Source organism: Miniopterus schreibersii, assembly GCF_964146895.1.
Source record: "Miniopterus schreibersii genome assembly, chromosome: 8".
Classification (NCBI taxonomy): Eukaryota; Metazoa; Chordata; class Mammalia; order Chiroptera; family Miniopteridae; genus Miniopterus; species Miniopterus schreibersii.
Genome location: NC_138109.1, coordinates 80,216,620 through 80,244,483, shown reverse-complemented (window position 1 = coordinate 80,244,483; position 27,864 = coordinate 80,216,620). Strand labels below are relative to the sequence as shown.

Here is a 27,864-nt window from a genome sequence, read left to right as displayed (position 1 = left end):
CCCCGCGGCTCCCTCGCCTCCAGTTCCTTTTTCGCAGGAAGGACGCTCCGTTTGGCCTCTGTTCCTCCAGTGGGGCTTCCTCAGTACCCGATACTCAGGGAAACTCCGGACGCAAAACCAGATGGGATGGGAGAGCAGCAGGGGAAAGAGCTGTCGCTGTCACAGGCCCCGCTCCCCGGGGCGCGGGCGCGTTCCGACGCGGGTTCCGACGCGGGTCCTGCGCTCCTGGGCGTCACCTCCAGGCACCCCGCGCTGCGCACCGTCCCTGCGCACGGCCCGCCCGGCCCCCGACGGGCGCGCGCCGCCGCGTCACTGCAGGTTGTCCTCGGGCCCCGAGCCCTCGGGGCTGGAGTCCACGTGCAGAAAGGCCTCGGCGTGCGTGAAGGTGGAGCTGCGCCGCAGGCTCTGCCGCGGCTTCACGGGCGCCAGCTCGTCCAGCTTGATGTTCTCGTTTCGGACCAGCACGGTCTTGTCCATGTTCTCCTCGCTGTGCCTGGCGACCACGGCGTCCAGGACGTCCAGCTTGGGGGGCAGGGTCCCGCTCTCGAACAGGTACTTGGCCAGGTAGGAGACGCCGATGTTGGTGAGAAAGGAGCTGGCCATGGCCAGGGTTTTGAAGGGGAACCGCTGGTTGTAGATGCCGTTCTTGTCGGAGTAGTAGCCGGGGTAGAAGAACAGGGGCTGCAGGTAGAGGTAGGGCTCCCCGCCCGTGATGCGCAGGAACAGCCCCGAGGCGTAGCCGGCCGCCGCGCCGTACGTGTTGGTGCCCTTGACGAACAGCACGCACAGCAGCTGCGGGAACAGGATGGTGTAGACCAGGTCGGAGCTCAGGTACCAGAGCCCGTACACCGTCTTGGTGAGCAGGGCCATGGCGGTGGCCGACGCGCCGAACACGAACACGGTGATGCGCATCACCCACACGATCTCCCGGTCCGAGGCCTGCGTGCGAGACAGCGCGGGTCAGACGGCGCGGGCGCGGGGCAGACGGGGCGGGCGCGGGGCGGGCGCGGGGCAGACGGGGCGGGTCAGACGGGGCGGGCGCGGGTCAGACGGCGCGGGCGCGGGGCAGACGGGGTGGGCGCGGGGCAGACGGGGCGGGCGCGGGGCAGACGGGGCGGGTCAGACGGGGCGGGCGCGGGGCGGGCGCGGGGCAGACGGGGCGGGCGCGGGGCAGACGGGGCGGGCGCGGGTCAGACGGGGCGGGCGCGGGTCAGACGGCGCGGGCGCGGGGCAGACGGGGCCGGCGCGGGGCAGACGGGGCGGGCGCGGGGCAGACGGGGCGGGCGCGGGGCAGACGGGGCGGGCGCGGGGCAGACGGCGCGGGCGCGGGGCAGACGGGGTGGGCGCGGGGCAGACGGGGCGGGCGCGGGGCAGACGGGGCGGGTCAGACGGGGCGGGCGCGGGGCGGGCGCGGGGCAGACGGGGCGGGTCAGACGGGGCGGGCGCGGGGCGGGCGCGGGGCAGATGGCACGGGCTCGTGCGGCCGGCTTCTGCCGCCTCCCTGGGGCCCCTGGAAGGGCTCTGAGGCCCCACCACCCGCGCCTCTCCCTGCCTGGGGCTGCAGGGGCCGGGGGCCGAGCCACGGGCCGTCACAGAAGCGCAGCACCCCGAGGGATGTTGCCCACGTCGCAGGTCAAGCAACAGCCCTTCTAGGGCAGCGAGGAGGCGCCGTTTATCCCGCCTCCTGTCTCCGCAGGAGCCCTGCCAGCCCTGAGGCTACCACCTGGAAACCATGTCCCTCGCTAACTGGGACCTGGGAGATCTGAGGAACACAAGCCTCAGTCACGGAGGACCGTGGAGGGGCTGCGGGGCGCTCAGGGCCCCCCGGGCCGGGTGTCCTCAGAAAACCCGACGGGGGGCTGCTTTGGGGCTGGACGGGCAGGGAGCGCGCACAGGAGCCGCGGCAGCCGCGGGGAGGGAGCCCCCCCGCCGCCCACCCAGCCAGGGAAACTCGGCGCCTTTCTGAGGTCCTGTAGGCTCCATCTCTCTCCCATCGGACAGGAGGGCTGAACTGGTAACAATGTAACTGCCTCGGGGCAGCAGCTACAGTGCTTTGTTTCCTTCAGTGCCAGCGTGAAGGAGAACGGGCCGAGTGCAAGTCCCGCTATCTGACCTGCGCGCTTGCTGAAGGGGTCAGCCTTGAGCCTCGCGTGTTAATAAGCATATAGTATTACACGCCCAATAAATGCACGGACAGGCAACAGCGATAACGTAACAGTAAACAGGCGCGTCCTCACGTTCTGCCTGAAGGAAAGCTGGTAGATGTTGCGAGCAAACATGGAGCTGGCCGACAGGATGGAGGAATCCGCCGAGGACATCACGGCGGCCGACACCGCGCCCAGCCCGAAGAAGGAGATGTACACGGGGCAGAGGTGCTGCAGGACGATCGGCAAGATCATGTCGGCTTCCTCCTTGCTTTTGGGGTCCGGAACCCCGTACGCAGTTTGGTTCCAGTCTGGCGAGACAGAGAGAAGCGTGACAACCAAGGCCTCGGGTGTTCTTTGTCATCCCGGGTGGTCCTGTCCACGAGGCAGTTTCTGAGACAAATTCAGAATGTGTGAGTCTATTGGGTGGGAAGTCTGTTCTAACGAGGTATGTTAGTCTATCGGGTGGGAAGTCTAACTATTCTAACTAGGTGTGTTAGTCCATTAGGTGGGAAGTCTAACTATTCTAACTAGGTGTGTTAGTCTCCTTAGGTGGGAAGTCCATGTACGGGGTCAAGTGAAATTGTCCTATAGGTCCTGGCCTCTAAAGGGTTTAGGTTACCCTTAGTCTTATTCACAAGATCTGCGCAGAATGTGGTGGTGATAGATCTACCAATCATCTCTCTACCTGGCATCTACCTACCTAGCAGCTACCCAGCATCTATCTACCTACCCATACCTTCTGCAATGGTGGCATTCATTGTACAGAATCATAGAGAAAATGAACTGAAGTATAGATTTCCTCAATCATCTGAAGATGTGAGCAGACACGCCACGTCTCAGTCCTCAGTCCTCAGTTATAAATGCACAAGTGGGTGAAGACCATACTGGGGCTATTTCCACCCATCCTCTCCCTGTATATAAACTTGGTTCTGGAGCTTCCTCGGCATTACTTTTCCCCAGTTAAATTCCTTCTTGCATTGACTTTCACTGACTAGAAATAGGAAGTTTGATAGATAAAGGGAAATCCCTTTTTATTGATTAAAAATTGCAGATACAGCTCAGCCACCATGGCTCAGCAGTTGAGCATCAACCTAGGATCCAGGAGATCTCAGTTCAGTGCCCGGGTTGCAGGCTTGGTCCCCAGTAGAGGGCATGCAGGAGGCAGCCGATCAATGACTCTTTCACCATTGATGTTTCTGTCTCTCTTTCCCTCTCCCTTCCTTCTCTGAAATCAAGATATACATATTTTTTTAAAGTGCAGATAGAAAGCTGAACTTTTCAGGTTTTTGGGCTCTGTGGTAAAAGGACTTGAAACAAGTTTATCTTTGACTAGATAGCTCCTTTCATATTTAGTGGGCTAATACAGTGGTTTAATGCAGTATTTAATACGGTGGTTCCCCATCTGTGGTTTTGCTTTCCATGGTTTCAGTTACTCGAGCTCAAATGCAGTCCCAAAATAGAAAACTCCAGAAATAAAACACTTAGAAGTTTTAACCTACTATGTTTTAGTAGCCTGATGAAATCTTGCACTGTCCCACCCCAACTGGCCAGGGGTGTGTCCATGCTGTATCCACTCCCCACCCATTAGTCACGCAGTAGCTGCTTGCGCGTAAGTAACCCCCATGCAGTGTCACAAGGCCAAGGCCAGTCACTTCACTGCACCTCATTGGGTAGGCACTGAACCATCTCACGTCATCACAAGGAGGATGAGTGCTGCACAATAGGCTGTTTTGAGGGATATAAGGACCACATTCACATCACTTTTATTACAGTATATTATTATAACTGTTCTATTTTATTATTAGTTGTTAATCTAGTACTGTACTTAATTTATCTTAAACTTTATCCTAGGTGTGTATGTATGAAATAAAACAGGATAGACAGCAGGCCCTCGAATAATGTCATCGTGTTCAGTGTTGTCTTGTTATATTAGTGATGGGATACAATAGGAACCTAACCCTTGCTTGTTATTGATTAGCTTATGGTAAAATTGATTTTGTTATATGTCATTTTGCTTAAAGTCGCAGGACCCATCAGTGAGGACTTATTATATAAAGTTTGGTACTATCTGCAATTTCAGGCCTCCATCGGGGATCTTGGGATGCATACTCCATGGATAAGGGGGGCTGCTGTACTAGCATGTGCTAAAGAATACAATAAATTCTTTATATGTACATTAATATAGCTCTTTTTTTATTTGTTGAACTTCTTTAATGTCACATTTACAGAATCAAATAGGAGTCTTTTCCCTTGGATCATGCCATTTTCTCTTCCCCCCATTTTCCATTAAAATTGTTCAAAGCCACGATTTGATAAACCCCAATTTTTAGCATTAACTGAGATGTTATGATACCAGAAACCACCACCAAAAACATGCACTTAATCCAGGAAAAAACTAAACTTTACATTTTTTTCAGTCTATTGTTCTGCAACATTCACACACACACACACACACACACACACACACGCGAGCACACACACGGCCAGACTTGTTTTCTCATCACACAACTGGAGTAGAAAACATAGAGTATGAACCATAACTGCTCTTTTAAAATTTAAGTCATCCAATAGATAGCTCTGCTAACTGCAAGTCAGAGTAGGCGTGGTGTGAGTACCATCCTGGATAATCTTTACAAACACAGCGTGAAAGGCCAACTTCTGCTATCGGTGTTAATACACTGGACCTAGAGGACTCCTTCGAATTTGGGCTAATGTGACATATTTGCATAAAATACTCAAAAGCTGTATAACATGGGAACATAAGGCTCAGGAATAATCAGTAAGTTCAATACAGTTAAGGGTGAAATTTAAAACTGTTGTAGGTAGAGGCTACCTGGGAGGTAAGCCTCTTCCGACGCTCTTCTTACCAATTTTGAGAAAGTTATTTTCTAAGTGACTAGGTGCCTTCGTTTATCGTTATCTGCACACTTATTGATTGATTTTGCAAAGAAGGAAAGCTTAATTAACAAACTACTGAAAAGGCAAAGCAGGACTCTCAGGTTTAAAGTGGCCGTCAGAATGGCAGGTAAGCTTCTAGCTGCACTCTGACTCATGAAAGGGACTTTAAAAAACCGTGCTCACTGGCTCTATCTTGGATTATTAGAATAAAACCCCTGCAGAGTGAGACAGAAACAGGTATTTTTTAAAGAGTCCCCCTCCTCCCCAGATGATGTTGATGGGCACCTTGGCTGAGTCCCACTGCTGACAGGATTACATACACGCGGTTGACGGGGGTGCTTATAAACGTTTTCTCATATATACATCATCTGGTGAGGATGGTGAGAAGCGATGGACTGTGTGGGGGAAGGGAGGGTGGGAGGAGGGCATCTGCGGTAACTGGTAACTGGTAGCCTTGCGGGAGCCCGAGTGGGCCGATTGGTGCAGCTGCGGGAGCGTTACCTGTCGACGCGCCAATGGCCCCGATGAGCACCGCTGGGATGGCCATCACCAGGCACCCGAAGGCCGCCAGGAAGGACAGCACCTGCGCGTAGGTGGCTGAGGAGGAAGAGAGGACCCTCTGGAAGTAGGCCTGCCACGGGATTCCACCCAGAATCTGCGAGGGAACCACAGGCACTCAGAAAGAAGGGCAGGCCCCCAGGGTCACACTCAGAAGAGCCCCGAGTGTAAAGAGTGGCCCCACGGGCCACGCCCCTCAATTGTCCCTGTTATGCCCTTGTCGTATTTACAAGTGTGCAGAATCCCTTCCGGTTCTTTTCCTTTGTAATGACACAGGACCATCTTTTCCTAAACTTACCTACTTTAAGCTCCGTGACAGTTTCCCGGAAGCCTATTTGCTCTTATCTGGGGGTCCTAACCATCACAAAATTGTCTCAAAAATTAAGATTCTGAAAATATGGCCTTTTAAAATCTGAATCCACACACCCGGTGCATACTCCTGGACTCCAGTTTGTGCAGGGAAGGTCCTGGAGCCAGAGCACCAGGATGAGTGGGACAGCTCTGCTCTGGTCCACTGCCCCCGGGAGGCAGTGCAGCTCCTCCTGAGCGGCTGTGAGAGGCTCGAGACCATGCAGTCGGCAGCACAGCTATCAGAATTTCCATTTATACTCATTTTACCTCATCCCTAAAAGTCATACTGCTGTTGTTCGTCAGTTTATTTTGTTCATTTGCTTCTTAAAGAAGCCCCTTCAACATTTTATGTAGTACTGGTTTGGTGTGGTGATGAACTCCTTTAGCCGGTGGGTGGGAAGAAATTAGCCAAATAATTTATATGCATATATGCAAAACCGGTGGACACAGACACAGTGCGGTGAAAGCCTGGGGAGTGGGACAGGGCGGGAGCAGGTGGGGGGGAAAGGAGACGGACATCTGTAATATTTTCAACAATAAAAATAAATTTAAATAAAAAATAAATAAATAAATAAATAGAAAACCTACAGCAGTAACATCTGAATAAGTCCTTAAGCACTGAGAGGGTGTCACGAGACAGTGATAGAGATTCTGGCAGCGAATCCAATGGGAGAAGAAAGAAAAAGGGCTGCGTTGAGAACACTGCGCATTTCGTGGGACTGGAAGCGGGGTGTGTGCGAGAGGCCAGAGGGGAGGCTGGGAAAACCCTGCCCCTTCATTACTGCCACGCTCCTCCCAAGGGCCTACAGTCAGGTTCAATAAACATATACCACAGGAATGCGTGAACTGTGAATGGGCTTCCCGTAGCACAACGTATTGACTTGATCCTTTAATTGCCCATCTCTCTCACCGGCCTCTAAATCAAGGGATGTCCACCTTCTTTGTCATTGTCACATCTGTGCCAATCAGAGTGCCTGGCACATACCATTTCCAGAACAATTCCCTTCTTATAAAATCCATACATCTTCAAAAGTAAAAAAAAAGTTTAAAAAGTTCTAAAATGCATTACCCCATATAGCCTTCCCAAATGTTTCCTTTTGTTTTGCAAACTGTAAATCAATGTCATTAACCTCTTCCATGCAAATGCATATTGCTCAAAAATATCAATGATTATATCAACTGATACATAACTTACATACTGATCACTATGGACATTCAGGTCACAAGTAGGGTAAACTCTGACCTCCACTGACCAACAGGAGCTCTGATGGCTGGTGGAAATGGGCTGGAGGAGTGAGAGGTGCGTGGGCTGACCTCAGGGAGCCCACTGACGGGCGATCGCAACAGGCAGAGAGAAAAGCGGTCAGCCTGCGCTAGTGCTGATACAGGGACAGCGGGCAGTCAGGATGGGATTGAGAGACACCTCGAAGGCACCATGAGCAGGACCTGACAAGTCATTTATCTGACAATTGGAAGGCCAGAGACCATTGGTGAAACATTTCAAGGCTTCTACACCTTAGTCATTCGTTCACTAAGCATCTATTACTTCATTTCAGCTTATTTTACAATTTAAAGAATGACCATGACTTCATCATGTAACTTTTTGAGGTGGAGAAACTTAGAGGCATTGATCTTGAAGGTGAGCAGATCTGGGGTGGTTATAACACACGGCCCAGCTTCTCCGATTCTCATCATCGCGTAGGACCATAAATGTAGCTGCCATGCAGGTTCAGTTGCACACATGTACTGTTTGATTCCCTTCTCCATTAAATCCAGAACTGCAAACCACGTAGGAATAGCGCCAGCTGACACATCTCTTGTGAATCCCTGGGAAAGACCCCTGATGGCCACAGGAAACTCCTTTCTTCTTGCTCTCCTGCCTTCCTACCAGAAAATTCTTTACTGAGACAGATACGTCTAACTTCAGGGCTAAATCTTAGCAAAGTGCCACAAAGACAAAGTGCAATCACAGCACACCGTGACTCCTCTAAAGAGGAGAAAAAATAATTTCCCTTAATTTTGATATGAAAATTAAGTGTTTTATTTTATACAGAATCCCTCTAATTAGCAAAATCACAAAATCTGGCAGGCTCTTTTGGCTTTTCCCTCTTCCCTGAGCCTGCGATCTGCCTTGATCTGTGCCCACCTCTCTCTGCCAGTGCTTCTGCCCTCAGGTTCCGCTATTTCCAGGTCGCCTCCGACTGCCCAAGGCCTCTTCTCTGAAGACCCCTTTCCCAGTTTATCTCAGACCCTTAAGGCCGCAAGCACCTCTAATTCACTTACCATGAAGAGACCAAATGAGCTAATTATTTCAGAAGAAGTTGGCTTTTAATGCCTATTCAAACTACAAATGAAAACTTTTGGGTGGCTTGGCCTTCGGTTGGAGAGCTATCTGGATGCAGCACAGGGTTCATTTAGGGCACAACAGAAATGTGCACACACGGTCCCCATGGGCACTATCCCCTTAAGGCCTCGCTTGCTTTCCACTATGACACCAGGCAGCTACACAGTCTGCCCGTCGCTGCCTCCTTCCAATAGAAAGAGTAGGTCCAGACATGAGCCGGTAGGTGACATTTACATAGAAACATCAAAATCCTGAAAATGCATTTGATTTTAGGAGAAATCAGGTTGCATTCCTCAGGTAAGACACTACTTACCAACAACAGAAAGCTATCAAGCCAAGTGTAGACTTCAAATGATTCGATGGTCCCCAGCCAAGGAGCCTGGTACTTGGTATGTGTAGAGGTGAACCCAATGCTGGTGACGGCGGGATGTGACAATGCGAAGGGGACGCTGATCCACTGCAACCAAACAGTGACGATAGAGTGTTAGGCAATGATTTTTAGCTGTTTAATACATGCAAGATTTAGCCACCTAGTTGTTTTTTCTCACAGACCACAGAGCTCAGTAGTTTCTCCCGTTCAGATAGAGAGCCTGGAATCCTGCTTGGGGAACATCATGAAATGCTGATTTAGAGAAGTTACAGTAACATATTGCCTACGTCTGTGTTTAATTATACCAATAATGTCAACTGTAGAAGTCACTAGGAACTTAGAGGAGAAAACATTAAAATTGTGAACATTACATACATATATTAACTTTTTATGTTTTCTTTAAATTAGAAAAATATTCACTCAAGTGACAAGAAACAACTTGATTGAGAACTTGATGGTGGAAACAAGACTTCGAGGGTGAGCCCAGCACCTAAGTGGTAGAAGAAGAAGTGAAGGGACACGTGGTCTGGGTGGAGCAAGGCAAAGAGGAGAACAAATGGGGTGCGTGTGTGTGTGGGGGGGGGGGCTGTACACAGGCATGTGCACGTCTGTTGGGTCAGAAGCCTTGCTTGCATGGGGGCAGCTTAGGGAAATGGGAGAAATAAAAATAGATATGAGGAGAGAGCCTTTAACTGCAAGCTAAGAGATTTGTATTTGTTTTGTTACAACTAGAAGCTAAAGTAACTTCTTCTGCATTTAAAAAATATGAACAGTGAGTTTAGAAAAATGAAGGAGTCAGGAAGAGCAGTAAGGAGGCGTTGATACAACCCAGATAAAATCCTGAAGCTGAGTAATGATATTGGAAATGAAAAGATATTGTTATAAAAAAGAATTATAAAGAGAGGTTCAACAGTCTTCTATTACAATAGGAAGAAAGAGTTCAGAAGGGGGGAAAACTAACATATGAGCCTCAAGTTTACGGTTGTAGGATGTTGATAAAATGGACAGAATTAGAGAATCTGAGAAGAGATGGTTTATGCTGTAAGTTGATTCATTATATATGTATGTATCATGATTTGAAGCTCAGAGAACAAACTGTATTTGGCTTTTTATTCCACCAATTTAATAGGGCCCTAAGTAGTAACAAACAGAACTTGGTTCCTTATCAATTAGTTACATTTTGTAGCAGAAAAAGGCTCTAACATGTATCCTTACATATGTTTGCCCTGTCATGGTTATATTAGCATTTGATCTGAGCACTGGTGTATTTTAAGTTCTGGTCTAATACAAAACAATACATGGTAAATACACAGATTTGTCCCCTGGAGCTGTGTTTACTAAAACACCAAGAGCATCCTTTATGAGAGCTGTCAGGGCCAAGCTAACCTCACCTCCGACATTCAGAGCAGAGATTTATTTCTGGAAGTTTATGATGATGTAGGAAAATTCAGAATCTCATTGGTCACTTGCTTTTAGATATTTACAAATAAAAATGTAGAAGTCCTTGAGCAAGCTAAATATTTTCGTATTTAAGTAAAATATAAGCGAGTAAAATTTCGTGAAATGCAAAAAAAATGGCCAAAAGAAAATATTATAATCATTGCTAGCATGTGTAAATTTATGGCGACATTATAATTAGTTCTTTTAAATTTTCCTTCTCCTGTATATTAGAGATGCTAGAAAGTAAAGAACAAAAGAAACAAAAGTGGGTATGAAATTCATTCTTCACTTTCCTCTTTAAGTATCCAGTATACACATGAAAGGAGTCAGAAGCTTTTCATCATGAGAAGGACCAAGGTGCTTTGATCAGCCGTGGGGAACAAGTTGTGACGGGCAGGCCTAGCTCACCCTGCCCGTGGCCTTTGCACAGGGCGTCGCTCTTACAGAATCCACAGCTGCGGCCTGGACACGTGGGGACCCACCCCAGCCCCAGCCCAGTGCACATGCCGTTTCTGTATACTTCCTTCCAAACGTCTTACGTGGTGGAGATTGTTATATGTATAATTACAATGGTCACATTTTAAGATGTTTGCAAAGGCTAAACACTGACTAAAATGTGTTTTGTAACACAAAAGTGCTTTTAATATAACACTAATAATGTTCATATCTCATAATTCTACAGTACTTTTTATTTCATAAAACACAAATATATTGTCTACTTTAACCTAGGATGTATATGCAACACATAATACATCTTTTTAGTGCCTGACATAATAATTCAGCCTTTTTCTTTGTTTTTAGGCCCCAAATAGCGATGAAGAGAGGGAAGGGAGGGGACGGAGAGGGAGGGATAGGAAGAGAAAGAGGGAAGGGGGGAGAGAGAACCTCAATGGCCCCACTTACCAGTCCTATGAAAATACAGAAGAGCTGCACGACGTCCGTGTAGGCCACGGAGTAGAGGCCGCCCACCAGGGTGTAGAGAATGGCGATGAACGCGGAGACGATGACAGAGGCATGCACGTCCACGTCAATGATCACGCTGATGGTGGCGCCTGGCGGACACAAGCAGAACGCCGCGGTCAAGGAGCGCAATGGATTCCAATTCTTATCAAAGACATACTGAGAGTTCAGTGACAGCAGATACTTTTCCCCTGTCATATGAAATCTGACAGCTAAAGTTAGTTTTCATATTGAAAATTTTAAATCTCAGGAAATTGAACATGCATGTACATATATGTATATACGTACATATATTTCTAAATTAAAAATCAGTGCTTTACTGACTTATTTATGTGACGACACCTGAAATTCCTGATACGATTTCAGAATTCCATGAAATATATTAATTTTAATTCTACTATAAGAACTTACATTAATTCCACCAACTATTGAAAACTCCAACTTAATATTAAATATATGCAATATATTTACTCACATCTATGAGAAAACAACCCTTTATGACAAGCATAATAACCGATCTCTGCATCTTACAATTAATATTCATCCTCTGTTTTGCATTAACTCTGACCTCTAATAGCCTTTATTAGATGGCAGATGGTATAAGATACCAAAGTTTGAAACAAATTTGTAGGAGAAAAAAACAAAATTGGCAAATTGCATCTATTAACTTTTTCTCTTTCAACTTTGTGAAAGATCTATTTTATTTTATGTTATTTATTTTATTTTATTGGTGGAGCACTCTGTCCTGTTCCTTGGACAACAGTGTATTGAAGAGCCCTAGACTTGAACATCATAGTTTTAGTTTTAGTTTTTTTAAAATAAGTTTTTATTGATTTTAGAGAGAGAGGAAAGAAGAGGGAGAGAGAGATTAAAACATTGATGAGAGAGAAACATCTACCAGCCGCCTCCTGCACGTCCCCCACTGGGGATCGAACCTGCAGCTGGGGCATGTGCCCTGGCTGGGAGTTGAGCTGGTGACCTCCTGGTGCATGAGATGACACTCAACCCACTGAGCCACACTGGCTGGACCCAACATCATAGTTTTAAGTAATTTTCACCATCAAAATTTTAAATCTGGCCAGGCCGCGCATGGCTCAGCAGTTGAGCATCCACCTAGGATCCAGGAGATAGGGGTTCTATTCCCGGTCAGGGCACATGCCTGGGTTGCGGGCTCAATCAATGACTCTCTCATCATTGATGTTTCTATCTCTCTCTCCCTCCCTCTCCTTTCCTCTCTCTGAAATCAATAAAGATATATTTTTTTTAAAAAAATTAAATCTGTCTTAGAAATCAAATTTATGTTTTTCTTACTTTATGACTTTGCTCATCGTGTTTGTTTGTGTCTATATTTCCAATGAGGATATTATGGGATAGACAGTTAGACCACTGTGGTTCCTGAACAGTCCGATTTTAATTTACTGATTGCTTTACAAACCTTTTATGTTGTTCTTAAAAGCTGTAAAGTTTGTAGTTCATATTATTAAATGCAGCAATGATAGCAAGGCAACACACATGGAACAAATCTGTAATTTTTAATTGTAATCTTATATTCTAGTAGTATATGCAACCCCCCAGAGATGAAAATCCATTATCTCAAAAAGAAACAAAATATTTTGATCTAAGATATTACATAATATTTTCCAAACAAATTATTCTTAGTACTTTGGCTTTGGAAACAAAATTATATTTCTTTCTTGAGTACAAACCAATTAATAAAAAGAAAAGCCTGGTAAGGAGCTGAAGGGTGATGATGAGTTTAATTATAAGTGATTTTGGATAATTGACTGAGTTGTGTATATATCGAGCAAATTATTTTTTCTGAAGTTATTTACTACACATTTAAACTTTAGATGTAACTAGTGGCCATTTTTCTTTTGGTCTAGTTCTCTACTTTAATAAAATTTTTAAGTTATATCCCATGAATATTTAGAAATATTTATATTTATAAATACTTATAAATATTTATATTTATAATATTTATAATATTTAAATACTGTAATTATTACCTTACCTCTTTTCAGTGCTGTCTGTATGTTATAGAAATAAGATTACTAGACTAGAAACCTAAAGATTTGGAATACTAGTAGATGCTGCCATTTGGTTTTAACTCAGTGATTGTAAAGAAGTCACCTATTTTTCTATCATTATTAAGATTGGGGTAAATTTTTCTCTAAAATGTTTTCTGAGTAATTCCATAATTTGTAGTGAGTAAAATCAAAGTTAAGCTTCCAAATCTCTTGTGAAATATTAATTTGTTCATGCAGCTATACAAATACATATACTATAAATAAAGTTATGAAAATGCACTGAATTTGAGCTACCAGAAATGTAAATATTATGTTGCTTTAAAAAGTTGTAAGGATATTGTCTATTTATACCAAGAAGATAGTTTAAGATTCTCCTAAGTCTCAGTGGTGAACTATGTACCCTCACAGTAAGGTGGTGATAAATCTTATATTTGTCTATTCTTAAGTATTTTAAGTTGTTTCTAATAAACATTAACTTTGAATCATATCCAACTATTACTTTTGAAGAAAATACAAGTGTTAATTAAAATGTAGACATACAGTCTCTTTATCAGAGCATATATTTCAAACAATAGCACTAATGTTTTCGTACATATTGTTGATGTGTGTGTATGTGTAGAGAGAGGCAATACATATTTCACATATATAGACATGCACACAGAAGTAGACACACACATATATACAAAAATAACTCACTGCAGAGAAGTTTAGTGTTTAGCTATTACATTTTATATTTCCAAACTACTTTAGTAATATCAGCTTATTAACTCTATTCTTCCTTAAGGGCTCTGTTATATAAATTCACCTTTATTCAGTGAGAATAAATATTTTGTGTTCTGTCAGATGTTCAGCCCACTCCATTTTGATATCTCAGTAGGCAGTTTGTCTTAAAACAAATATTTTCTGGTGTTGAAACCAATGACAAAAAAAAAACTACTACTGTTTCTTAGCTAATGAGAGCAAGGTAGCAAAGGAGGTGCATTTTCACACATATTTTCATCAGAACATAAGTGCAATGGTAGTTGTGGAGTATTGTTATCTAGCACCAGGAGAGTCCAACATTTTTCACTGAGTTATTACAGTATTTTATAACTATAAAATTCTCTTCTTTTTTAAGTCAAGTCATTCCTTTATTTACAGTTGGAGACCAAAAAAATAAGATAAGATTATATAAGAGTTTGAGAGAAAAAGAAATGAAAGGTAGTATAAAGTAACATCTGATATTATAGAGGCCAGATCTGATGATAATACTGAAACCAGAAGACAAATTTGTAGTCTAGAACATATAACATAGAAAGAATTTCATCTTATCTTACTTTTGCTTTGACCACTAAAAGTCTGGCTGTAGACTTAAGCCCTTTATTCCCATTTGTAAGAAGAGTCAAGTGAAATAGAGGCAAGAAATGTATCAGATTTAGAGTTAAAAGTAATGGTTATTTGAATGCTCAAGAAACTTAGTGAGAACTACAACAGCCTAAAATAGAACATAGACACCATGAAAAGGAACCAGTCAAAAATGAAGAATACCATATCTGCCCTGCCAGCGTGGCTCAGCAGTTGAGCACCAACCTATGATCCAGGAGATCTCAGTTCGATTGCCCGTCAGGGCTCGACCCCCAGTGGGGGATGTGCAGGAGGCAGCTGATCAATGACTTTCTCATCATTGATGTTTCTATCTATCTCTCTCCCTCTCCCTTCTTGTCTCTCTGAAACCAATAAAGACATATTTTTAAAAAATAAAAGAATACCATATCTGACATCAAAAATAAATTGGAGCTCTAGCCAGTGTGGCTGAGCACCATCCCATGCACTGAAAGGTCACCGGTTCAATTTCTGATCAGGGCACCTGCCTGGGTTGCAGGCTTGGGCCCCATGGGGGGTGTACAGGTGGAGGCTAATTGATGTTTCTCTCTCTCTAGCCCCCTCTCCTTCCCTCCCTCTCTAATATCAATAAAAACATTTTTTTAAAAAATACACTGGAAGAAATAAAATGTAGGGTTGGGTGAGTTGAAGAATCAAATCAGCAATTTGGAAGACAAAGTAGGAAAAAACCCCACAAAATCAGAACGGAAACTTTTTTTTTAAAGAACGAGGATATTTAAGGGAACTTTGGGACAACATGAAGCACAACCCATCTTCATTATAGAGGTTTCAGGAGAAGAGAAAAAGCAAGAATGTATTTGAAGAAATAATGACCAAAAACTTCCCTGATCTGATGCAGGAAAAAGACACACAGGAAGCACAGAGAGTAGCAAATAAGATGAACCCAAAGAGGCTCAAACCACAACACATCACAATTAAAATGGCAAAGGTTGAAGACAAACAGAGAATCATAAAAGAAGCAAGAGAAAAGCAGTTAGTTGCCTACAAGGGAGCTCCCATAAGACTGTCAACTAATTTCTCAACAGAAATATTTCAGGCCAGAAGACACAAAATATTCAAAATGATGAAAAGCAAGAACATATAACCATGACTACTTTACCCAGCAAGGCTATCATTTAAAATTAAAGGACAAATAAATAGCTTCCCAGACAGGAAAAAGCTAAAAGAGTTTGTTACCACCAAACCAGTATTAGCAAAAATGTTAAAGGGCCTGATTTCAGAAGTATAAGAAGAAAAAACAGAACAGAAAAACTTAAAGGGATAAAATGGCAATAAATAAGTACCTATCTATAATCAATTTAAATGCAAGTGGCTTAAATGTTCCAATCAAAACACATAGGGAAACTGAATAGATAAGAAAACAAAACTCATATATTTGCTGTCTTTAAGAGACCCACCTCAGAATAAAAGATACACACAGACTAAAAGTAAAGGGATAGAAAAATATATTTCATATAATTGGTAATGAATAAAAAAGCTGGGGTAGCCATACTGATATCTGACAAAACAGACTTTAAAACAAAGGCTATAGTAAGAGACAAAGAAGGAGACCGAATAATCCAAGAAGATATAACCCTGGTAAACATTTATGCACCCAACACAGGAGCACCTAAATATATAAAGAAAATCTTGATAGACATAAAGGGAGAGATCAACAGTAATACAGTCATAGGAAAGGACTTCAACACTTTATTGACATCATTGGATGGGTCTTCCAGACAGAAAATCAACATGGAAACAGTGGCCTTAAATTATACACTAGATCAGACTGATTTAATTGGTTATTTTTAGAGCATTTTTCCCCAAAGCAGCAGAATATACATCCCTTTCAAATGTACATGGAACATTTTCTAGGATAGACCACATGTTAGGACACAAAACAAATTTCAATGAATTTAAGAAGTTGAAATCATATCAATTATCTTCTCTGGCAATAATGTTATAAAACTAACAATCAATCACAAGAAAAAAACTGAAAAATACACAAACACATTAAGGCTAAATAACACGTTACTAAACAATAAATGGGCTAACAATGAGATTAGGAAGAAATCAAAAGATGCCTTGAAAATATGAAAATAAGAACACAACAACTCAAAATATATGGGACACAGAAAAAGCTGTCCTAAGAGGGAAATTCATAACATTAAGCCTACCTCAAGAAACAAGAAAAATCTTAAAAAACCCAAACTTTACATTTAAAAACACTTAAAAAAAAAAAAGCAAGCAAATCCCAAAGTGAGTAGAAAGAAGGAAATAAAAAAGATAGGAGCAGAAATAAGTGAAATAGAATCTAAAAAAATACAAAAGATCAATGAAACCAAGAGCTGGTTCTTTGAAAAGATAAACAAGATTGACAAACCTTTAAGGGGGTTCAGTAAGAAAAAAAGACAGATGACTGAAATAAATACAATCAGAAATGAAAAAGGAGAAATAACAACTGACATTCAAAGAAATACAAAGGATTATAAGAAAATATTATGAACAACTATATGCAATAAACTGGACAATGTGGACAAAACAGATAAATTTCTAAAAACATACAATATTTCAAAACAGAATCAGGGAGAATCAGAGAATCTGAATAGACAGATTATGTCTAATGAAATTGAAGCAATAATAAAAAATAAAAACTCCCAACAAACAAAATCCTGGACTGGATGGCTTCACAGGTGACTTTACCGAACATTCAAAGAAGAACCAGCACCTATCTTTCTCAAACTATTCCAAAATTTCAAGAGAAGGGTGAACTCCCAAACTCATTTCACGAAGTTAGCATTATCCTAATTCCAAAACTACTTAAAGACACTATAAAGAAAGAAAATTATAGGCCAATATCCCTGATGAACATAAATGCTAAAATCCTCAACAAAGTATTAGCAAAACCAATCCAGCTATACATTAAAAAGGTCATACAGCATGAACAAGTGTTCTCTAGTGCAGGGATGCAACGTTGGTACAATGTCCACAAATCAATAAATATGATGCACCACATGTGCAAAATGAGGGATAAAAATCATTTGATCATATCGACAGATGTAGAAAAAGCATTGGACAAAATCCAGCACTCATTTATCATAAAAACTCTTGGCAACGTAGGAATAGAGAGAACATAGCTCAACATAATAAAGGCCACAAATGACAAACCCATCTTCCAATACAGCTGATAAGGACTTAGTATCCAAAATTTATAAGAAACGTATATAACTCAACATCTAAAAACCAAACAATCTAATCAAGAAATTGACAAAGTACCTGAATGGACACTTCTTCAAAGAGCACATATAGGTAGCCAATAGATATGTGAAAAAATGCTCAGCTTCACTAATCATCAGAGAAACGCAAATTAAAAACACGAGATACCACCTCACACCTGTCAGAATGGCCACCATCAATAAATCAGCAAACAAAAAGTGTTTGCGGGGATGTGAGAAAGGGGAGCCCTGGTGCACTGCTGGTGGGAATGCAGACTGGTGCAGTCACTGTGGAAAACAGTATGGAGGTTCCTCAAAAAATTAAAAATGGATCTGCCTTTTGACCCAGTGATCCCACTTCCAGGAATATATCTAAGGAAACCGAAACACTAATTCGAAAGAATATATGCACCCCCATGTTCACTGCAGTGTTACCTGCAATAGCTAAAATTTGGAAGCAGCCCAAGTGCCCATCAGTAGGTGATGGATAAAAACGCCGTGGGACATTCACACCATGGAATACTACTCACTCAGCTGCAAATAAGAAGAAAATCTTACCTTTTGAGACTGCATGGATGGACCTGGAGAGTATTATGTTAAGTGAAATAAGCCAGTCAGAGAAAGACAAGTACCATATGATTTTACTTATATGTGAAATCTAATGAACAAAATAAATTAACGAAGTGGAGACAGACTCATGGATACAGAGAACAAACTGACAGCTGTTAGAGGGCAAGGGGTTTGAGGTGGGTGAGAAGGGTGAAGGAATTAAGCAAAGAAAAAAAAAGAAAGACTCACAAGCACTGAAAACTGTACGGGGATTGCCAGAGGGAAGGGCGGTGGGGCAGTCAGAAGGTAAAGGGGGGATAAATGGTGATGGAAAGAGACAATATACAGATGATATTTATAGAATTGTATACTTGAAACATATAATTTTAATAACGTTATCACCCCAATAAATTGAATTTAAAAAGAGAAAAATGTAACTAAAGGGAAAAACCACATATATATATATATATAGATGGTTTATTCATTCATTTGTGATAGGATTATACCTGTTAAGACATAGTCCTGCCTTCAAGAAATTTATAATCTTTTTTATGAGATTGAAAACTGAGCGTGAAATAAACAGGCATGTAATCAAACAAAGTGATACGTCTATTGAAAACAACGTTTTTGTGTGTCTAAGGAAGCCCATAGGAAAAGCACCCAGCCTGTTCAGGATGACTTCTCTGAGGAGGTGGCATCTATGAGAAGATCTGGAGGACATTTTTTGGTTCGCGAGGCAGACGTGAAAAAGGAACTAGGAGAGAGAAACCCAGGCAGAGGGCACCTGGGCTTGCACAGTGTCGGAGGCAGGAGGGAAGGGCTGCGGTTGTGAAGGAAGGAAGGAGGGAGGGCGCGGCGAGAGGAGAGCAGAGGCTAAGTCCTGAAGGGCCGAGGGGCCTGCTTACAAACTTTTTAAGCAGGAAAGGGACATGATCAGATTTGCATTCTGGAAAGCTGAGTCTGGCTCCCATGAGGAGACTACAGAAGGCGGACAAACCGCAAGCAGGGAGACGGTGGCCTTAGTCCGGAGGGAGGCAGGGGTGGCCTGGGAAGAGAGTGAAGCTGTGTATCTGATGCTGAGCCATCAGAGATTCGTCCAGCGCTGTTCCCTAGCTCTTACCTAGGGCCGAGAAGATAGCTGCCGCCCAGAACATCTCCCCCATCAGTGCTGGAATAAAGAGGAGGCCGCCCATGCGTTTTCCATAGATCTGCTGAAATGGGTCTAACATGGTCACGTAGCCCCGGGAACGCATAGGTTTTGCAAAAAACAGACCACCTAAAAGAAACCAAACAAGTGTTTGTGACAAAATAACAAGTTCATAATTCAGTAGTCTGCCGAACTTTTATGATGCTACAGTTTTTCAAGGGAAATGAATTGTTAACGATACTTACATATGTTAAGGAACCAGTCTGAAATATCATGTGAATGTAGAACCAAGATATTTTTAGCAACTGAAGGCAAATTTCTTAGTACATTTATCATCGTTTGCATCCGAAGGACAGCTGAGTGGTGCATCTGAGGCACGGGGATTAGCAATCATGGACCAGCACAGCCCCCACTAAAGTGCCTTCTGCAGCACCCAGCAAGCAAGCACTCAGATATTCTGACTAAGCCCAAGATTTAGTAAAAGTATTTTAAGTGCAAAAATAGGTTACGAACACTCTGGTATATAATATACTTGACCTTTTATTACTTTGATTTACAAAAAGAAATTCAAGTACAATTCAAGTTGATTCATTTTAAATAATATAGCCACATTATTTTTGAAAGAAAAAATACATCATTCAGTTTTTTTAAAAAGTCACTGTTCTGATAGCCAGAATATCAAGGGAATATTTTTACATATTCCACAATCAAGAGATCAAATAATCTAAGTATGTTCTACCAATTTCTGGTAGTAGCTACTTAAAGAGTTCTGATAACATTTTCCCACAACAGTTGTGTACATTGTTTCACTTGTTATTTCACTTGTTATCTCTATCCCTGTTCTTTGTGCTTTACTGAGTGGGTTGCTGAGGTCTGAATGTCCACTTACCTAAAACCAGGCTAAGAGAATATCCAATTGGTGCTTGCGCCCACGCTAGCCCGTAATCTGGTACATACACTGCTTCCGCCGTCCCGTTGATGTAACCTCCTCCGACCCAGGTGGCTGGAAGAGAATGGAAAGTGAGGGAGGCTCTCGCACCCGTCGTTCCCTAGGCCTGCTCAGTCTAACGCAGTGGCCGTTAGACTCAGGTGCTGCTGAGTACCTGGAAAGTGGCTAGTCCAGGTGAGATACTCTATGACTATAAAATACACATTGGATTTCAAAGACTTAGCATGTTAAAAAAAAATTTAAATGACTTAGTATAAAAAACTAAGTGTAAGATGTCACAATAATTTTTTGTATTGATTATATGGTGAAATGAAAACATTTGTAATGTATTGAATTAAATACATTCTATTATTTACATTAATCAAACTATTCTTTGTTTTCTAATGTGGTTTGTAGAAAATGTAACATTATATTTGTGGGTCTCATTATATTTCCATTGGACAGGGTGGCCCCAGGTGTTTTTTAAATCCACTTAGTCAACAACACTTTTAAATGACCTTATTAGCTCATAAAGTTTGGGATCATATGCAATATAGTCCATGACTATTCCTATTCTCAATAAAACTGCAACTTTGTACATGACTATTTCCATCCTCAATGAAACTACAACTTTGTACATGACTATTTCCATCCTCAATGAAACTACTTTGTACATGACTATTTCCATCCTCAATGAAACTACCACTTTGTGCATGATTATTTCTATCCTCAATAAAACTACAACTTTCCTCCCAACCTTCGTAACATGGGTCAAATGTCTTTATTTCAACGTTCTGTTTTAATTTTATTGATCTGTTCATGTTGATCAAGACTACTGTCCTCAAGGGGTGTGTGTGTGTGTGCATGTGCACATGTGTAGTGACGGTTGTGTGTACATTTTGCTAACAGAGTCACTTTAAATCATAACTAAGTTGTAAACAGAGTGAAAGGAAGAGAGATATGACACTCAAAGGTGTCTAAAGTGCGTTTAAATTACATTTTCCCACTCTCTTCCCAAGTACCCAACATACACTTAGGACCTAGACTAGTATTCAGAATAATTTAGAATGTTGACTGCATTTCCATTTGCAATTCTTTGTCCTAATCTGGCTCTCCTAGTAAGATATTTAATATTTTATAAAGAATAATAAATATTTTTAGATGTTATTTAATAAAATTTCATAGTAGCTGAAGGAGAGGTAAAGGAACCCCTCAAAACACACACACACCACATTTTGCTTAAACAAGTTTGAAGACGATATACAAACTCTACTATTTTCTCTGAGAATACAATATAATGTTTGATTCTTGCTGAAAACTAAAGTTAATGGAACACTTAAATTTCTGCAATTTATGTATTTTTAATAGTACAGTTAAAATACTTAAAATAATTCCTATGTAGAATTTGTGTAAAATTATGAGGAACATAGGTTGGCAAGAAGCTTACCAGATATGAGACTGAATTCTAAACTGTATCATACAATTTAACTCTGAAAAATTCTCTAAAATCTCAGATAATGTAAGTAAAGTTTCAAAAATATGTATATAAAACTACAGAAAACAAGCGTTTCTCTTGTGTTCATGCCAAAATCTATCTGGCTTTTTTTTAAAAAATCCAAATACAAAGCAAAGAAGAGAGACTATTTTGAAGTTAATATTATTTTTAAAGGATTAACATAAAAAAAGCTTCTTGCAAAGAAATTTTAAGTATATTTAAATGGAAAGTTTCTGTAAAAACACTGAAGTGGTCAAACACGTAGTTAGCAGCCACTGTCACCTTCATAGTAGCTTTTGTGTGCGTGTTAACAAATAAGAAAGCCACCATTTGTCTTTTCCATTCTAAGCCCTGCTGAAATTTTTAAAGGGTTCCCCTCTCCCAGCCCCTCTGTGTTTGTAACCAGGCCCTGAAGCGAGTCCTCCCAGGCACAGCACCTGAGACGGCATCTCCCACTTCCAGCCGGCGACTGGAGCTGCTAAGACCACGCCAGCCACCTTCCATTGCGCAGGGTGGCCGCTCTCATGGTCTTACACGCACAAAGCTTATTAGTAATCATTTTCATTGTGCAGGTCTCCTCCCCTCGTCCAGATAGAAAACTGGTGCCTGAGTGACTTCGACACTGTAACAGAAGGGAAGGCTTCATTGCTCGTCACTGTGAGCGTCCCTCCACTTTATCAACCTCCCAGGACAGCATTTGCTCTTCACGCTTGTACATATCATGCCAGATTCATGAATTAGAACGAGAACTCTTCTAAACTATATGCACTTTCATTTTCAATTTTTATTTTTTATGAAAATGATAAAATCAACAAATCTGACAAGGGCTAGATAATATGGTTCAGATTTTAAATAAATTATGATATTGATCAAGATTCTTTTCAGTTCTGAGAGATTTAAAAAATCTTTTAAAACTGAGCTAGACCATGACTCTTTATAAAAAACATAATTTAAGTTTTTCTATATAATTTAACAGACTATAAGTGAAGTAAGCCAGTCAGAGAAAGACAAATACCATATAATTTCACTTATATGTGGAATCTAATGAACAAAATAAACTAACAAACAAAATAGAAACAGACTCACAGATACAGAGAACAGGCGGACAGCTGTCCGAGGGAAGGGGCATTGGGGGCTGGGAGAAAAGGTGAAGGGATTAAGGGGAAAAAATCACACCTCACAGAGAACAGAGCAGGGGGGTGAGGTGGAGGGAGGGAGGAGAGGGTAAAGGGGGGACAAATGGTGACGGAAGGAGACTTGACTTTGGGTGGTGAGCACACGATAAAATATACAGATGACTCACTATAGAATTGTACATGTAAAAGCTACATAATTTTATTAACCAAGGTCAAACCAATAAATTCAATAAAAAGGAAAGGAGAAATAAATGAGAGAGATTAAAAAACAGCCCAATGGAATGAAAAAATCACTGTAAATGATAAAAGAACAAATTCTGAAATATTATTTTATGAACAAAATTAAAAGAATGTTCAACTTCTAGAGTAATAAAGCATTGTAGTAATTTATAATGAACAAAGTACTTTGGTAGACAACAGCTTATTCATTCTTTCCAACGCTTTTTAGTGAAATGACCACCTTTGCTTTGCGTTGCTCTTCATTTTCTTTGTAACAGGAGAAATCTGAGTGAGATGTGACAGTGTTTCCATCCACCTCAAACACCAGAATCGGGTCTGGGTCTTTCAGGGAAACAGGAAATGCCACAGGAAAAAATGGAAATGAAATATAAAGTTGTGCTCACTGTTCACCAACAGGTGGGTGATAGGAGGAAAACATGGGGAAATCCATGTCAAAATTTTAGTGACCGATTCTTTTTCTTTGTGATTTTGTATTTATCTAATTTTGCATATCAGGAACCATAGAAAATATTTTGCACAGTTTGTTCCATATATGTGTGTATGTTAAAAAAACAAAACACAAAGGGTAAAATAGACTGTTTAAATTTATAAAGAAATAAAGAGGAACCAGTAAGAGGGTTAAGTGGTCACATTGTGGGGAGGCCCTGGGCATGGCTCCCGGAAGACCTGGGTCTGGCCCTGACTCGGTCCTTGTTAACCAGGTTACTGGGTGTACTCACTGAATCCCAGACCCCTTTCACAGCGCTCAGATATAAAGATAAAGATGATCATAATGACCAAATGAAACCAGGTACATTTGGCCCAAAGTTAACAAAAGAAAATGTGAATATCTGAAAGAAAAACCTATAGTTCACAAATTTTTCTAGAAGACTGTAGATTTCAGATGGCCAAACAGTCTTCACAGGTTGGTTTGGGAAAGCGTTTCACATAGAGAGCAAATCACTTTAAATTACACTTCAGGACTGAAACTGGGCATCGTATGGATATGGTTGCAATGGACTATTTTCCGATGAGCACTCAGAGTTGCTGTTCGTGTGGGTTATGTTGCAGACGTTTACAAGCCTAATAAGACTCTAAACGGAAAAGTATTTTGTGGTAAATACATATCAAATAATATTAAAATATAATTTTAAATTGTTTTTCAGAAATATTTTCAATGACCAAAAAGAATATAAAAGAGAAATAAGTCACGGCTTAAACAGGACCACCTCTGGGCAAAGAATAGAGACCAGCCCCTCCTGGCGCAGAGGGCGTTCCAGCGAAGGGCTGCAGATGGGGGCTGGGATTCCCCCTAAGGCAGGCCTTAACTTTTTTCCTTTTATATCAAGGTTCCTGGAAATTTTTTACTTTCAGTGCTGTGGATTCCTAACATCTGATTGCTTCCTGTAAGGAAATTAGTTTATTAAATCGGATAATTAGGTTTCAACCCAGGGCATCAATCAATCTGGAATCGTGTTGCCCTGGATTGATTCACTGTTTAAAACCATCACCAGTGAGTGTTCACTGATCTCACCGTTTCAGGCTGTGCAAAGTCACAGCTTCGTGCCTGCACCAATGAGCAAGGGAGATGCTGACTCTATCGCATTAGCTCACAGGCTCGAACCTGTAAGACTGAGACACCTCGGCACTGTCCCTGCCTCTTGGCTTTTACTGTTTCCGCCCACTGAACGGCCCAGATAGCCCAGGTTTGCCTCATTGACAATCCTCTGTTCAGTGGTTAATTACAGAGTCACTTTGTCCGAATACTTCTGAGTTGAACAATTTTATTTTTGTTTTAAATGAATGTAAAATTATTTTTAAAAATGCGTAGGTAATGAACAGGAAGGATGCCCCAGGATCACTCTGGGAGCCCAGCAGGGCAGGCAGCGGGAGCTGGGCCCCTGACCCTACCTGTCATGGTGAACCCGCCCACCAGCAGGCCGATGTCCCTGCCGCCCACGATGATGGCCTCGCTGCGCTCGCCGGCGCTCCCGCTGTCCTTGGTCCTCCAGGCCGCCCATATTCCAACCAGCAGTATTAGGAGGTAGAACAGGATGATGGCGATCAGTCCTTCCACGTGGAAAGCCATTTTTACCTAGGGGTCTGGAGCCTCCCACGGCTGCTGCTTCATTGGACTTCTGGAGAAAACACAGGAGGCGTGCGTGAGGGACCAGCCCGGCGGGCTCCGAGAAACCCTGGGCCGCTCGGAGGAGAAGCCCGGGGAGTCCGCGCGCCCAACGGGCAGCTACGGCCAGGGTCTCGGGTTATTGTGGTCAGCGACACAGCCCTGCTTTGAGCGCTCAAGGAAAGGGGAGAAGTGAAAACGCTTTGGAACAAATGTAATCATAATCCTGCTGTGTTTAATAAATTATTTCAATATGCAGTTAACCTTTCATTCAGTAATTCAGCCAAGAAACCACTTATAGAGAGCGTGCTCCGGTCTGCTCTGGGGAGCTCCGTTCCCTGGACCCGGCCTGGCTGGGGAGGTCCCTGCGCCCGGAGCCCTGGGGACCCCAGCACAGCCCTGCCCTCAGCCCCTGCCCCTTCCTTCAGACCATCCCAGGGCTGCTCCAAAACCCGCCTGCCCTGAAAATATCTTAAAAAAACGCACAACAAAACTTTAGGAAAACCAGTCCAAAGCTACATCCACTCCAATTTTCAACAAGTGCCTGAGGCTCGAGTTTCCGCAGCCACCGAGGGCGCAGTGAGCGCCTCGCCGCAGCCTCGCCTTTGTTCCTTCCCTCCCCGCCCTCCGCGGTACCGACCGAGACCGTAAAAAACACACCAAGTCCTTACAAACCTAGCAGAGGGCCAAAGGTATTCAAATCAGGACTCTCAGAAGACAGACGTCAAGTCCTAGCGCCTTCACTTTGTAATTTATTTTTAATGTCCCCTCCCGACGCCGCTGTCTCCTGCGCAGTCCCCAGGACGCGCTCCGGGAAACCCCCGTTTGCGCCGCAGGTGGGCACCCGGAGCGGGGGAAGAGCGGCCCCGAGGATTCCGGGGGGAGGCGAAGGAGCCCGGGGGCTGACGGGCTCTGCCTTTGGGCGCAACTACCCGGGAAGTTCTTTCTGGGGCGCCCGGTGCCCCCGGCCGCGGTCCTGCGCGCGCCCCCCGCCCGCTCCGCGCCGGGCTCGTCTCCTCTGTAACCAGACTTCCAGCCCCTCGCACCGAGAACCACGCGCCAGGGCGGGGACGGCCCGCGGGCCCCGCGGAGAGGCCGGGGCGCCGGTCCGGCTGCGGACGCCCCAGCCCGCGCCTACCTGCAGGCACCGCCCGGCGGAGGAGCGCGGCGCCCGGACCCGCCGGCCGGGCTGCGGGGCGCAGCGCGAGCGCGTGTGCGCGAGGCGGCGGCGGGAAGGCGCGGTCGGGGTGCAGGGGGCGGGGCGGGGCCGGGGCGGGGGTCCCCGGCGGCTCCTGCCCGGCCTCCCTGGGAACCCGGGCGCGCGGAGTCGACAGGTGTGCGCGCCGGCGGAGGGCGCGGGGCGCGGGGCGCGGGGCGCGGGGCGCGGAGCAGATCGATCGCAGAATTGGCAAAAGTCCCCTTTATAAGGGCGGCCGGCGGGGCGATCGTCAGAGCCCAGGGTCGGACGTCAGAGGAGAGCGGAGAGGGGCGGGCGCGGGACGGTGCGCGGGGGCCGCGCGAGGAGCGGGGCGCGGGGCCGGGCGGCGGAGAGGCGCGGGGGCCCTGCCGCCCCAGGTCCCTCACCAGGAGGCAGGGCGCGGTTCCCTAGGGCCGCTCCCAAGCCTCGCTCCCAGACTGGGGCGGGGAGGCTGGGGGCTCAGGCAGTTATATTTTCGAGGGAGGAGCTGGGAGTCGGGCAGCGAGGGGGGGCGCCCTGTCTCCCCGGGAGGGGTTTCCCGCTTCTCTCGCGGTGCCAGGCCCGCGCCCCCTGAGCCCGACCCCGCGTCCCTGCTGACCGGTTCCGCCCTCAGGCGTTTCTTGAACGTTTCCAAGTCCCTCCTCGCGCCCCTCCCACTCTCAGAGGGGCCGCGAGGAGGGCTGGGGGAGCTGTCCAAAGCCAGGGGTCTCGGGTGAGGCCGGGGACCAGCTCCTCGCCGAGCAGCGAGGCCGCCTGCCCAGGAAGATCTCTTTCCAATGCCACAAGGAATTTTCTACACTCGTTTAGAATATCTACCTACCCACACCCAGACATCTGCATTTACGCACCGCCTAGATTATTCATATGTTCATGAATATAGCTACGTATCTGCAGTACACATAGCTGTAGTCTTTCCACATTCCGCCTACCAGTGTATTAAACAGTAAACTAAACTGATAAAACAAGTAAGTTAAAAAAAAAAAAAATTAACTCTTGTCCACCTCTTTCTAGGCAACATTTCAGACGACCCTCCATTTTCTTACACTGGATATGGGAATGAAGCCTAAAATTTATATCACGACTCCTTTTCTTTGTTTCTGCGGAAACAGTGACTGCGTCCAGCACCGCCTGAGGCAGGGAAGCCTGGGGGAGGCCAGAGGACAGCGGGGGGCCTGCGGGGACAGCCGCCTCCTGCTTCTGGGGGAAGGCTGGCCTGTCAGCACAGCCCGTTTGCACAGGGAAGGGTTGTGCATCGAACAGTCTTAAGACCCTGAGTCTGGACTTTGGCCACAGGTTTAAGTTACGTCTTACCTACCAGAATAGAGTTAAGGCGCCGATGGTGCGCGGCCAGCGGCCAGGCAGGACAGGCGCGGCAAGGGCAGTGTGTGCAATGGT

At 44.2% G+C, this 27,864-nt stretch overlaps 1 protein-coding gene across 1 annotated transcript; it reads right to left on the bottom strand.

Annotated features, from left to right (window-relative positions):
* On the bottom strand, positions 1–26,460 carry SLC5A7 (solute carrier family 5 member 7). Its single transcript, XM_081144066.1, has 9 exons — positions 26,410–26,460; positions 25,058–25,284; positions 20,258–20,371; positions 19,342–19,497; positions 11,012–11,160; positions 8,612–8,755; positions 5,547–5,700; positions 2,238–2,455; positions 1–939 (listed from the first exon to the last, which is right to left on the bottom strand). Exons 2-9 carry the CDS (start codon positions 25,233–25,235, stop codon positions 310–312), a joined length of 1,743 nt encoding a protein of 580 aa, XP_081000192.1. The 5' UTR covers positions 25,236–25,284; positions 26,410–26,460; the 3' UTR covers positions 1–309.
* Positions 26,461–27,864: the final 1,404 nt, after the last annotated feature.